We start from the raw sequence: 13,744 nt of genomic DNA, 5'->3' as shown, positions 1-13,744 counted from the left end.
TTCTTCGAATCGTGCATCCTCGATCTGAAATCATGGTACTATGACCTCGCCCCAGAACTGAAGATCGATCGTCCTTCCGGACAATCTCAGTTCCCGCACGCTTATACGCTCTGCATGGTATACCACACTGTATACATCCTGCTCTGCGGACCCTTCCTATCCAAACATCCCCATGACACAAAAAAGAACCAGAACCCCTCCCCTCTTTCCCCCTCAAAGACCAAACCCCCGAGAACACCATTGCTTGCAAAGCCAGCACTGTCAGCCTTTCCTCAGCGCGGGCTATGTGCCTCACTGCGCAGAAATACCGCCAGGCTTTCGGCAGCTTCAAACTCAGTCCCATCACGCCCACCCACTCCATTCTCTCTGCAGCATTGACTATCATCGATAGCGGATGCTCTTCAGGTCCGCCTCTATCGGGAACTGACACAGAAGACAATTCTTCCTCCAGTTCTTCCTCGGACCCGTCGCGCACTACCGCGCTCGCACTTTGTCTGCAGGTTCTACGGGAGTTGTCGACTTCTTGGAATATTGCAAAGCGGACTGGGAGGAACTTGGAGAAGTTGTATTGTCAGAAACTGAACTGTGCCGCTGAGCCGGGCTTAGCTGCGCCGACAGAAGGGCAAAGTGCCGGCTCTCAGGGTCGTGATCAGGCTGGCGTCGCGGGCCTTTCTCAAAACACCGAGCCTCCAACGGTAGATCCCCCTATGGATATGGGAAGTATGTCGACACTACCTGCATCTCCGCAATTAAACGATCCGTATATCGACTCGTTCACCATTCCCGCCTATGATGGAGTGCCGGACGGAAGTAATGACTATAACATTGAGTGGCCTAACTCTGGCGATCTTTTCGCCAACAGCCTCGGCTTTGCCTTTTCGCCAGACTGTCTCCCGAGCGATTACAACATATTCGACACGCTGAACCAAGTGTATCTAGAAGAGATGTGGTGACAGAATGATACAACAATATCTAACTCTCCCGCCGCCCTACATATGCCATAAAGTCGAGGAAGGGATCACGATGCTGCAATATCGGCAGCGATCTTCTCGGCCAGCATATCTGGAAGAGTATCAGTAGTCTGCAAGTACGATTGGACCGGAAGAGAAACTTACAAACTGTCGATTGAGGATGGCCGGGTGGTAAAATAGGAAATGCACTCGCATCGACAACACGTAGACCCTGAACTCCAAACACCCGCGCGTGACTGTCGACAACAGCCATACTGTCGTTCGCGAGTCCCATTTTGCAGGTACATGCAGCGTGGTAGATAGTCATGACTGTATTCCTGATAATTTCCAGTATGTCTGCATCCGTTTGAACGCTGGGTCCAGGGAAGTATTCAAGGCCAATGATGACGGGTGCCATTGCGTTGCTCTGGAATGCAGCACGGATACGTTTGTAGGCCGCAACAGCGACTTTCTGGTCTGTGTCTGTGGCCAGCCAGTTGGGATTGATCACTGGTAGATCTGCCGTGTCGGCGGAGCGAATGGTCACATTCCCACGCGATGTTGGAGATACCATGCTTGCTATGATGGTGGCATACTCGTACCCATCGCGAGGTTGTTGTGCAAATGGATCCGAGAAGTTTCCAACAAATGCAGATCCTGCCAGGTACTGTTCCGGTTTCCATCAGCCCATGCAGTTAGTTACTTGGAAAGATTGAGATCCGCCTGACTCACCTCGATCTCTGGCCAATCTGCAGGAAACCAGGCCAGATCGTGCTCATTTACAGCGGAAAACCCTGTTCGAGACGACAGGGGCAACTTCTCAAAACCAATATAGTCTGTCGATGGGTTGGTCAGAACCCCCGTTCTGAGTGTGGTCCACGTTGTGATTTGGTAGCCATAGTACCATGGATTGGCAGAGAGCTTGGTGAAAGTGTCCACGGCCACTCGATAAGAAGGCCCGAACAAGGTATGGTCCCACATATTTTGGCCAACGCCAGGCAGGTCGGCGATGACATTGATGCCATGGGATTGGAGAGTGGCAGCTGGCCCGATGCCTGACACCATCAACAGCTGCGGTGATTGAAAGGCGCCGGCAGACACGATCACTTCTTTGATTGCAGTCAATGTAAACCGGTCTTGCTGCTCGACTTCAACGCCAACTGCTCGTTTCTGTGCGTCGAATAGGATCTTCTTAGCCAGGGTGGTTTGATAAACGGACAATGTGGTATAGCCCAGCGACCCCCGTAGAAAACCTGACTCTGAGCTGCTTCTGGTCTGGTCGGACTCTCGAATGGTCATTACACAAAACTGGTGGCCCATTAATTTGCCGTCGTTGAAGTCCTGCGTCTCATTCAACCCGATCTCTTGCAAGCCTCCAGACACCCAGGTAGAGAATGGCATGGCATATCGGGGGTATGACACTTCAACGGGCTGCCCGGTATTATCGTAGGATGAGTGGTTGTAGGGCACGGTGGCATTTCCGAATCGGTACCCATCGGGGGGCGTGAAAGCGATTGTCTTCTTGTAGAAGGGGAGCACGTTCTCAAAGAGGTAGCTAGGATCATCAACAAGCTCAGCCCATCTGGCCATTGAATCTCTGGTTGGTCTGCTCCGTGTTAGCCTGGTGTAACACCTGCAAATGGATATTCGTACCGTTGGTAGATCATGAAGTTAACAGCCGACCTAGCAGGTGCAAGTCAGTACGTTTCAGACGGAGCGAGGAGCATTTGACATACGATCCACCAACACACTTCCCTCTGGGATAATGGATATCGCGATCATTGGCACCTAGGATGCGATTCGCCACAAATTTCCAGTCGATTGACGTCGCAGTTTGGACGTCTGCACCGGCCCCGAGACTGGCTGCGCCGGGGATGGAAGTGATTGGACGCATCACCTCGTAGTATCCTCCTGCCTCGACCACGGCCACCTGAAAGCCTTGCTGCGCTAGGCGTGCACCGATTGTCACACCGGCAGTGCCTCCACCAACAACAACATAGTCATATGATGCGTTTTCGGCCACAGGCTGACCAAAGGGCGCACAATCTGCGAGACATGATTGCGAGGCAAGCGGGAACGGTGCCCAAAAGAACAGAATGATAGAGAGCAACATCAAGGCACAAAGACATGGGATGTAGAAGCAAAAGGTTCTTGCAAGGTTATCGGAAGGAATGAAGGCATCTGGTTTCAGACGGCGGAAGGAAGATCAGTTGCGCCTTCCTTTGTAGCTAAATTGGATGCGCCAATGTTTTACACTCTACACAGATACATACATATATATAGTAGCGTGATATTATTTGTCTATGAGACCGGTGGTGTTGGAGACTACCACATTTCCCAACCCAGACATCTACAGTCTGTAAATATCAACACCAGCCGTAAACAAAGACCCTATATTGGCTTCACTCGATATTTATATCTGAATGCGAACTGATGATTACGATCAAGTAGGAAACATACTCTACAGAGCGTGTCGCTGGCTATCTGCCATGTGAAAAGGAAAATATGGCAAGTATCAATCAGGGCACTTTCTCTTCTTTGCATTTGCGACCACTGCTACCTCTGCGGGATTCTCCAGCCATTCACTACCTGTTTGTTTGTCCCCTGCAATACAAAAAGCTTTCTCTCTATTTTTCCTACCAGTATCTTCTTCCTACTTCAAATACCCTTCGCCCTGTCCAAAAGTGATATCAGTATTCATTGAAACCGGCACTCATCCATCTGAAATGGCGGGTATCACTTCGTTCTTTTCGAAACACCCAAACGTCGGTACTGATCCTACGATGAAGACGACTAGAGACTTCAACCGTCTCGCCCGCCAGCGGGGCTGGGCTCCTGGTTCCACGGTCTGGAAGCTCCACTGGAATGAGTTCGTCAGTGCAAAGCTCGACGGTCTGTTTGGTGGGCCTGACGAGGACCTACAAACTTGGCAGGAGGTCTGCCGCAAGCTGGGCCTGCGCGGCGATTTTTCGTCGTTCAACAAGTGTAAGAAGGTAAGCTGAGACCCACACAGCCTGGGTAGTGAGCGTGAATCAAGAATAGATTCGCTGACATTGAATTTACCAGGCACTCAGTCGGGTGAACGTGAATATTGTGGATCTCCTAGAGTGTTGGGCCACTGGAAAGCAACCTCGCACGTTCAGATCCCGCGAGGAGCTGGAGCACTACACCAAGGTTCATCGGAAGTTCTTTCCCCGCAGCGATGCTAAACAAAGCCGTATCCTGCGTATCTTTCTGAAGAACATGGTTTAACGCATAGCCCGTTGCAAAGCTTGGAGTTGAGACGAACTGAGGGATGCTCTTGACAATGGAAACAAATACAATCTTGACTCTGGATCCTGATATCTACTTCCCAATAATCTATTTCTCTATTTCTCTTCATTAAATTTTGAATAGTCAGGCTCACAGCTTGCCTACCTTGACACGACGAAACTTCAGCTTCATTCAACAGAAGCTTGCGCTTTCGCCATTTCGAAAATCCACAATCGCCAGCACCCCTTCATTGACAGGAAAATAAAAGCAATATACAGTGCAAAAAGCTACACGGAGGCGATCCTAGCGTACTACAATCTATAAGGTTAGGCTACTGAGGTAGGTGATTATCTTTTGTAAATTATACAATGAGGGAGGATCCGTATATATATGCCTATAGCGAAATGAAATATATCCATGGGCTGCAATGTAGTCCCTGGTGGCTAGTTTGCCGTTAGACCATGACTCGACGAGCCTTGAGATACTCGTAATCGGGCATTGAGTCCCAAACAGCCTTCTCAACCATCTGGCCAGCCTCCTCTCCAAACTCCGCCTTCCACTTTTCGGCTTCAGCCGCAATGTCAATATTCGCAGGTGTTTTGTCTTTGACAACACCTTTCGATCCATTCAGCGTAGAGAGCATGATGGCCTGAGCGGTCTGATCCCATCCACTCGATTTGGCGAGCGCGGCTGTGGCAGCCTTGTCATCCCACTCGAACTGCAATTCACTCGGGTCCAGGCCCACGCTCTCACAGAATTTTTGCACGGCCTTGGGGTTGTGAATCACGTCGTAGGCGTCCAGCACCAGTGGCTGGGTCGGCACATCCGGCTGCTCCAAACACCATTCGTATAGCATCCGTGTCCAGCGCAGCGTCAAGCTGGTTACAGTAAATCCCTTCACCGCATCCTCGTCAACATATCCGGCGGAGGACATTTTGCTCATGGCCCGGTACATCGACGGCCACGCCAACGCTGGGTGGCGGATAATGAATGCCATCTGCCAAGAGCGCAGGTACTCATCCGGCAGGACGGTCTCGTTCTTCGAAGAGAAGGTCGGCGTCGATCCGTAGCTCTTGGGCATTTTAATAACGAAATCATTAAAGTGTTCCGTGCTCATGGTGCCTCGCAGCATTTTCCCAAAGGAGGCAGGATTGAAGATCCAGAAGGCGTGTTCTTTCGCAAACATCATCTTGTTTGCATCCTGCGCTCTCTTCGAGAATTCCTCCAAACTGTCCACAGCCTCTTGGAAGGCGACCTGCACCTTTTTCCTCTCTTCGTCAGTCCACTGCTCGAGCGGCTTGTTCAATTGGAGGGCGTGGATAAAAGCATCATAGAAGAAGTAGCCGCCCTTTGGGGCGGTGAGAACATTTGAACGGTTGTGAATGTTCAAAATCTTCACCAGTAAATTAGAGGCGGTGCGTGGAACACTGATGAGAAGAAGTCGCCGGGGAGGTTTTGTCGCGGAGCCATTGGTAGGGGCGTTGTTAGCAACGGTCATTGTGGCGGAGAGTAGTAAATAAGCTTAAAGTGGTGTTGAGCAATGAGGGTGCGAGGCGATGGCCAATTCTGGGGTCAAATGGCGTGATATGCGACCTTATATACTTTTCAGATCCATGCCAACAAATCATTTCGACGGCGGCGAAACGGCACTTTCCTCAACACTAGGCGCCCCGCGTCGGAATTTTTCGCCTCTGACCAGGACCGAGAGTGGGGAGCCTATGTTGAGCAAGATGGCCCATTATTGGGCTCACACTGATTGATCGACACTAGAAATAGTCGTTCAGGGAACACCCAAAGTCAGCTGTCTCGGTGATCGGGCGCTGATATCTCCGAGTAGTCTCAGCAGGCGGCGATGTAGAGTTTCTCGATGTTACATTCACTGGGATTCTTTCAGGGTGTGTCTAAGTTGGTCCCTCTTTGGGTAAGCCGATCGGACGAACTCTGCCATTTGTGCCGTCGGTCACTACCCGACTGGCGGAGGACGTCAATGCCGCTCCATTTCTCATGCAACTTGTGCAGGTTGTGTATGCTTATGGTTGTACAAAGGCCAGGCAACCTTCTTGGCAGATGTCTTTCTTTCCCGGGGGAAGTGCTTCTGGTGCTTTAGAGTTGTTCTCAATTCCTGGACCATTCGGGTACGTTCATAAATCGGCTTTTTAGGAATCAGCAGCCTTCTTCTCCACCTCCCACTCATTCGCCAAAATACGCATATGGATACAATCCCACCATCGCACACCGCTCCACAAAAACCCCCTCCTACGTCCCTCTGAAACAAAGCGAAGCTTTTGGTACTTCTTACGTGCCCTTTCGTTCCATTCATAGACTCTCAACTCAACGCGCTGCAGCCCGCAGTAAAAAAAAACCAATTCAGCATCCACGATATAGCCTCAGGCTCGTACCCCTTGCCCTGGTACTGGCGTGCAATAGTAATCCCGAACTCGTGTGTGCGATTATGTACAACCGTAGGAGCTTGGCCTTTCAAATGAATCACACCAATTGTTTCGGGCTCCTTATCGAGGCCTTCATCTGGGATGATACATATCACGACTGACAAGAACATCGTATTTTTTGGTCTTAGCTCGTATCTCCTTCCATCCTTGGTGCTGGGCGGCTGTCGTAGGATGCGCGAGGCCATTGACCCGATTGAGGAGTCGTCGAAGAGAGTTTGGAAGATTACATCGTCTCTCGGGGGGTTCCTCTAGTGCGCGGTAGAGGAGACGCGCGGAACGGTAGGGTTCTAGTGGAAAGGGATTCATTGCCACCTTCTGGAGGAGCTGGTTGAAGGCGTGGGATAAGTAGCGAAGCTTCGATGTCTTCAAGAAGTCAACAGGGCGAGATAGGAATTCAGCGAGCTCTCGCTACTAGGTGCTCTCGCTGCTAGATCAGTTTATTAGTGAGACATCACCGAATACGAACAAAATGGCTAAGCCTACACCGAGTCAGTCATTTCATGGGGCTATACGGTAATTGACAGGGATTCATTAGACGCGAAAGCACAACCGTTTTGTACCACGATATGGCCAAGCACACGTTGTTTATGAATGACCAGTCAGACTTAGCGAGGTAAAAGGAGTAACTGTCTATGTAGGTGGCGTCATCTGGTTAGAGGAAAATTCGGACCAAAACGATATTGCTAAAAACCAAAAAGGAACTGGAAAAAGTAGAGAGCGGTTGCGGGCCTCCTACAGAGCCATGGCAAAAGAATGGTTCGTACATTATTGAACATTCCTAACTGGACCCCTTCATCGACTACGTGCACGAAAGATAGTTCTAACATATTTTGAGGCTTTCTTTCTTGAGAATACCTCGGTAGTGATTCCTCGATTGCTTACCATACATGGGACGAGGTGCGACGAATCATGACCAGGGCTCCGAACAGTATGTTGAATCAAGATTTGAACAAAAGTTACTTAGTGGCTAATTTTGAAAAGACTACTAGGTGGCGCTTTTTGCAGAATTACGAGGAACAACGGTAGGGGGACTGTCTGGATAATATTATGCGTTCGTTCCTGGCCATGTCTTTGCAACCACAGTGGCCCCTTTGCCTATCTGAAATAATAACAGCTGCAGGGTCGATATCGAACCGTGATTGTGCTATCATTTTGTGAGCGTGTGCTGCCAGCAATACTATGTCGCGTGACCCCAGCCACTCATCTGCGACGGACACTGCAGATTTCCATCTTGACCAGGAATAGCGACCAACGGGAGCCTCTAGTGTCAGCACACACGTAAATCCCCACCGAATGGCCTGCCCTAGCAAGGATAATCTCCGATAAACTCGAGATCGTCAACGGTCGACAGATGCATGCAAGGAAGTACCCGATCCCTCCTGTTGATGGTGTCGCTGATTCTTTAGGCAAGTCCAAGCATGCACGGACAGGCCGACAATGCAACCTGACCAATCCGTGCACGGTCCTGTCCATCAAGCCGAAGCCCAAACTGAAAAGCAACGCCGCTCGATTCCGCCGACTCTATGCGCTTTCTCACCACTGGAGATTCTTACGGCCCACCCATCGCCCAATAAAACCCACCAGTGAAGCAGTTATGCCAATCACCGCGCCTGACCACGCGATCCAAAGACTCCAAGCGCCTTTTGCGCCCCACCGGACATGTGCGAACAAGCGGCCCAGGGGCGGGCCATGACGACATTTTCCACATTTGTGGCTTTGGTCCCCCAATGAAGAGCCAGCAAGGAATGAAAAATGTCCCTAAACCAAACTCAGTCAAAGCCATTATGTGTGGGAAAAAAGCCTGTGCCACGCACCCGAGTTGACTAGACCCCTGTCAGTGGCCCTACGCGGTGTCCACTGCAATAAGACGGACTGGGAAAAAAGTTTTTTTAAAGAGAGGTGCGGTGGCAGCCTCACTCTTATTTATCGTTCGTGGGGCGGCTTTTTGCTTTTTCCTTTGTTTCCCTTCTTCACTCTCATTGCTTCCTTTTTAATCCCTCGTGCCACGACCTGCCTTATCCATCCGTCGATCTAGCACCAATCTCCAACCATGGCGGACATATCTCCCGCAACGCCCGTGAACGAGGAAAACATCTTGCGCAAACGACATGGATCGCGCCAAGTCGAGATCATTGGTCCCGATGGCCAGCACCGCAAGGTGGATGCGGCCGACCTCAACGAGGCCGACGCCGAGTTGGCGACCAAGTTCGGCTACAATCCGGTGTTTAAGAGAGAATTTGGATACCTGTCGACCTTCTCGTTCGCGGTTTCCATCAGTGGTCTGTTCTCGACGATCATGACCACGATGTCGTACCCTCTAGAAGCCGGCGGTTCTAGCTCGGTCGTCTGGTCTTGGTTTGTCTCTGGTGCTGGCTGCATGTGCATTGCTGTGAGTCGTCGTGGGAGAGAAAATTAACGCACAAGACTTATACAACGAATAGTGCTCGGTCGCCGAATTGGTTTCCGCGTACCCGACCTCGGGAGGCTTGTGAGTGTTGCTTCGAGCAATTGTAGAGATACATGGCTAACACTATGTCCAGGTACTTCACGATCTCTCGATTGGCGCCTCCGACATGGGTCCCATCCATTAGTTGGTAAGATATGGCTCCACCCGATCTACGCGAATCGGCTTGCTCACGATCATTAGGTTTACCGGCTGGCTCAACCTCCTGGGTCAGGTTGCGGGTGTCGCTTCCTCCGAGTATGGTGCCGCGCAGATGCTTCTAGCCGCTGTCTCGATGAGCAAGGACTTCGACTACAAAATTACCACCAACGCCACCATTGGCGTCATGGCTGCCCTCACCGTGACCACGGGTCTAGTCAACTCCCTGTCAACATACTGGATGGAGAAGATGACCAAGTTCTATGTCATCTTCCATGTATGCGTTCTTGTCGCTTGCTCCATTGCTCTCCTGGTCCTGACCGAGAACAAACACGATGCCTCATACGTTTTTACTCATGTGGAATCGAAGAGTGGCTGGGAACCCATCGGTTTCAGCTGGCTCTTTGGTTTCTTGTCCGTCAGCTGGACCATGACCGACTACGATGCGACCGCGCACATTACGGAGGAGATCAACGAACCCGAGAAGAAAGCCCCCTGGGCCATCTCGTCGGCTATGCTGTTCACCTATCTCGGCGGATTCTTGTTTAATATCGTCTTGTGCTTCTGCATGGGCAACCCCACCCACATCCTGAAATCCAAGATGGATCAGCCCGTGGCGCAGATCTTCTACAACAGCCTTGGCAAGGGCGGCGGTATGTTCTTTACCATCGCTGCTTTGATCATTATCAAATTCGTCACCTTCACCGCCATGCAGGCTCTTGGCCGGACTGTCTTCGCCTTCTCGCGTGACCGCCTGATGCCTTTCTCAAATGTCTGGACCAAAGTGAACAAGTGGACCGGCACTCCCCTGTATGCCGTGTGGATCTCTACTTTCTTCTGCATTGCCATCAATCTGATTGGCCTGGGATCCTATGCTGCCATCTCTGGTGTCTTTACGGTCTGCTCCATTGCCCTGGACTGGAGTTACTGTATCCCCGTTCTGTGCAAGCTCTTGTTCGGCAAATTCGAGGCCGGCCCGTGGCACATGGGTACTCTCAGTGTGTTCGTCAATATCTGGGCCTGTCTCTGGACGTTGTTCGTCAGCATCATCTTCGTCCTCCCCACTGGACGTCCTGTTCTTCCCAGCACCGTATGTTTTATCCCTTTGCTTGATCCCATTTTGTATCTGCTGACAAACCTCAGATGAACTACGCCTGTGTCTTCCTGATGGCTGTTCTGTTTGCCGCCTTGATCTACTGGATTATCCGTGGTCGCAAGGTCTACACCGGCCCCGTTACCGAGGCTGTGGCCGATGACCTCTCGGAAAGCGAACAGGTCGTCGCTGAGAAGACTGACAAAGGTGACACCGTATGAGCTGTCCGACTATTTTCTCCAGGATTGTCCCGATTGCGACTCTGTTTTGCCTTCCAAGAAAAAGCCCAAAAATCCCCATCGCGACCTGTCTCCAATTCCGAACGATGATTGTGCGCCCTCCCCAACTCACAAACAAGCTCTGGCCCTATATTTCGCCTATTCGCCCGCCCTGTCCACACCTATGCGCCAATCCCTTGACCGAAATCCGGAGCCACCCCTGTTTCACTATCCAACAAACCTTAATTCTGGAAACGCGTACGCGCCATCACATCACCATAGCGGCTTGAAACCTGATCTTACCACCGCGCCTTTTCGATGCCTAGCGACAATCGGACCGGAATCACGGAATCACGTAATGCGACCTGGCATATCCCGAGATGAGTAGAATTGGGCCTATGAATGAACTGGTCTTTTGTATGTGTCTACCGTCATGTGCACATAACTGACCTTTTTGAATGGATTGTATATAGCCAACCATTTTTACTTTTTTTTATTATTTTCACTGCACAGACACAGGGATAGACACCTTTAATTTGCATCCATAGCAACCTCTAGTCATCTACCGAGTCCGCCTATGGGATCCCCGAGCGTCAAGTTCCCATACCAGTCAACCACCTGAATACCGACGAACGCCCTACTGCGATCCATTCACCAATTGTCCCTATGCGCCCTAATATTGAATCTCAAAGCTGTAGGCCGGATTATAATGCATGTCCCAGTATCCGTCCCAGATCTTCTGGGTTATGGGACCGATCTCCCCATCCTTAACTGGCTGACCATCCAACGAGGCGATGGGCATGATGCCCCCGGCCGCCGTGCACATGAAAATTTCATCAAATTGATATCCTAGTTTGACCGGCACAGCCTCCATGCGAACCTCGATTCCATTGGCATGCGCCACCTCCATTACAGTCTTGCGAGTCACATCCAGGACATCCCAGTCTGGCCAGGTCTACTAGCTAATGTGCAGCCGGTTGGCTTAGAAATGGAGATTGGGCTTATCCACCGGATAATATCTGGGATAGGAAATGGATGTTATCTATGGCTATCAAAAGCAAAGCTAAACTACTGATTATCTACATATACTTATAAACCTCGAGCAGCGAGAGCACGGCTGAACCTTTCCTCAAACCCTTCCACGTATTGAGGATTGAGCATATCTGCATGCTCGCCCTCACAGTCAATGAACTCGACTGGCTCCCAACAGAACTCATTCCACGCGCCCAGGTATTCTTCTAGCCAACGATCTTTCCCTGTGCACACTGACGTAAGTGGATCACAATAGAAAATATCCATCTTCTGGATCGAGCCTTGAGGGTGATACTGTCGGCCCATGTCCCCTGTCGTTGCATTAGCGTATATTCATCACTTTGAGAATGTAGGGCCTTTTCACCAAAGTTTTCGGTTGCATATATAATTGCGGTCAGTTGCTCATGGTTGAGGCTGAGTCGAGCCCGCTCTTCTAGCCGTGCTATTGAGGAAGGTAATCAAGGATATACCCGATTCCACCTTCAGCTTCTTGCGGAGAAGCTGTTTGAATCAGAAAAGTAAGATGGAAGTAACACCAAGCATGAAGATTATCTGATCTACTTGTGACCGGGCAGCCAGATCAGAGGGGAAAACGATGAAGTTATTCAAATTGAGTGCTATGGACGACGGGACTTCCAAGTTCGAGAAGGGAAAGAAGAAGAAGGAAAAGAAACAAAAAGAGTCCCTACTATCTACAGAACCCATATCACGTGCCAGGCACTGTCGCCTCAGGCAGCGCTCATCAGGCTGGTCACATACAGGATCATTCTCGCCCGTAAGATCATTTACTTGTCCATTATATTCAATAACACTTCCGGGCTGAGGAAAGCGAACGTCCACTCCCTCTGCGGTATTGCAACCGTTGATGTTGGCAATGAACATGGGCGGGAAAATATTCACATACTTCCCTGCATCCTTAAAGGATCGTAACGATGAGTCGCTAGTCATAGTGATGGGAGCATAGTTCATATACATTTCGCGATTGCCAATACGGTTAAACCAAGTCTAAGCCGAGGTGTATTTTCCGGGGCTAATAGTTTCGGGAATCGTGAAGAGTAGTTGAAGGGAGTTGTTAGAAGCGGGACTACCGGTAAGGTTGCCTGCTACATCTGTAGGGCAGCCTCCTTCATAAGACTGTATAACCTTCCATTCCGAATTTTTGGTCGGGTGAATAACCCATGTGTCACATTCAGGGCTTTCCATACAGTACCAAATGTCTGCTATGCGAACGCTAGATTGTTTCGAATATATGCCATGCTTTCGTGGATCATGCTGCCCATGCATCACGACAAATTTACAACCCAAATCTACCTGTTATTTTTCTTTCTTTCTTTTTCTTGAAAGACTGATTCAAAGTCGCTACACATTCAACATGAATTTTTTTTTAACGGAATAGAAAGTCTGTGTGCTGCAAGTAAAGCGAAGTTAGGTATGGCACGCGTGAGGTTATATATTAAATCCAATTTCCCAGTCGCCTGTCATAGTACAAGAAAGCGCAAGGTAAGATGAACATTTCAACTTAAATTTCTCTCCATCGTGTACTGTATATCGTTCTTCTTGTTCCTTCAAAACCTGCCTGATATGAGCATCGGCCAAGATTCGACCGACCATTTGAATAAAATCAGACCTTGTGATCCTGCTACTGTACAACCATTGGGGCACAAGACAGCATCTACGTGCGCAATGCCAATACATTTGATTTTGACATAAGTTATTGGAGCCTTTCGATAATACTTACCTGGTGGTCTTTCTGCGACAGCGACTCCAACGATGCCTTTGATGTAATCTCGCCCATATCTGCGGTGCTGGAGTCCTATTTTGTCCTTTAGTGACAGAGTGCATTATACGGGACTTTCCTATTAAAGTTAGAGTGCGCGCAATTAATTGCGCTTGTACAGTAGTTCAAGTTTGCCCGTCACTAGGTTTCAACGCTAGTGTGCCAAGAAAAAGGCTGAGCAGCGCGCAATTAATTGCGCTCGCCACCAAGCTCCACGATCTCCAAGGAACCTGGGTCGGCGAAATTTTTTCAAAGGTTATCGCTAGATCCAAGAGGCTGAGGCAAATCCCACATCAGCCTGACTGGGTTGACTTGTGCAACCGGATTGTGTAGCGGAGCTAGTACAGCGTCGGAAACTTTCCAAGTTTGC

At 49.9% G+C, this 13,744-nt stretch overlaps 5 protein-coding genes across 5 annotated transcripts; 2 read left to right on the top strand and 3 right to left on the bottom strand.

Annotated features, from left to right (window-relative positions):
- Window positions 1-1,018: 1,018 nt before the first annotated feature.
- On the bottom strand, window positions 1,019-3,063 carry PFLUO_LOCUS1378 (uncharacterized protein; the record flags this gene model as incomplete). The annotated part of the gene is made up of 5 exons (XM_073778414.1): window positions 1,019-1,062; window positions 1,116-1,617; window positions 1,683-2,556; window positions 2,604-2,633; window positions 2,687-3,063. The coding sequence occupies 5 exons, from the start codon at window positions 3,061-3,063 to the stop codon at window positions 1,019-1,021; spliced, it is 1,827 nt and encodes a 608-aa protein (XP_073635471.1).
- A 613-nt stretch (window positions 3,064-3,676) lies between these two features.
- Window positions 3,677-4,202, top strand: PFLUO_LOCUS1377 (uncharacterized protein; the record flags this gene model as incomplete). Its single annotated transcript, XM_073778413.1, has 2 exons — window positions 3,677-3,943; window positions 4,017-4,202. The coding sequence occupies 2 exons, from the start codon at window positions 3,677-3,679 to the stop codon at window positions 4,200-4,202; spliced, it is 453 nt and encodes a 150-aa protein (XP_073635470.1).
- Window positions 4,203-4,656: 454 nt separating this feature from the next.
- Window positions 4,657-5,700, bottom strand: PFLUO_LOCUS1376 (uncharacterized protein; the record flags this gene model as incomplete). The annotated part of the gene is made up of 1 exon (XM_073778412.1): window positions 4,657-5,700. One exon carries the CDS (start codon window positions 5,698-5,700, stop codon window positions 4,657-4,659), a length of 1,044 nt encoding a protein of 347 aa, XP_073635469.1.
- Window positions 5,701-8,702: 3,002 nt separating this feature from the next.
- On the top strand, window positions 8,703-10,568 carry PFLUO_LOCUS1375 (polyamine transporter tpo5; the record flags this gene model as incomplete). Its single annotated transcript, XM_073778410.1, has 5 exons — window positions 8,703-9,041; window positions 9,094-9,140; window positions 9,193-9,246; window positions 9,300-10,344; window positions 10,398-10,568. The coding sequence occupies 5 exons, from the start codon at window positions 8,703-8,705 to the stop codon at window positions 10,566-10,568; spliced, it is 1,656 nt and encodes a 551-aa protein (XP_073635468.1).
- Window positions 10,569-11,238: 670 nt separating this feature from the next.
- PFLUO_LOCUS1374 (uncharacterized protein) lies at window positions 11,239-11,475 on the bottom strand (the record flags this gene model as incomplete). Its single annotated transcript, XM_073778409.1, has 1 exon — window positions 11,239-11,475. One exon carries the CDS (start codon window positions 11,473-11,475, stop codon window positions 11,239-11,241), a length of 237 nt encoding a protein of 78 aa, XP_073635467.1.
- Between the last annotated feature and the right edge of the window lie 2,269 nt (window positions 11,476-13,744).

This window comes from Penicillium psychrofluorescens (assembly GCF_964197705.1).
Source record: "Penicillium psychrofluorescens genome assembly, chromosome: 1".
Taxonomy (NCBI): Eukaryota; Fungi; Ascomycota; class Eurotiomycetes; order Eurotiales; family Aspergillaceae; genus Penicillium; species Penicillium psychrofluorescens.
Note: the sequence above shows the minus strand (reverse complement) of the source record. Positions and strands in the feature narration are given on the sequence as shown.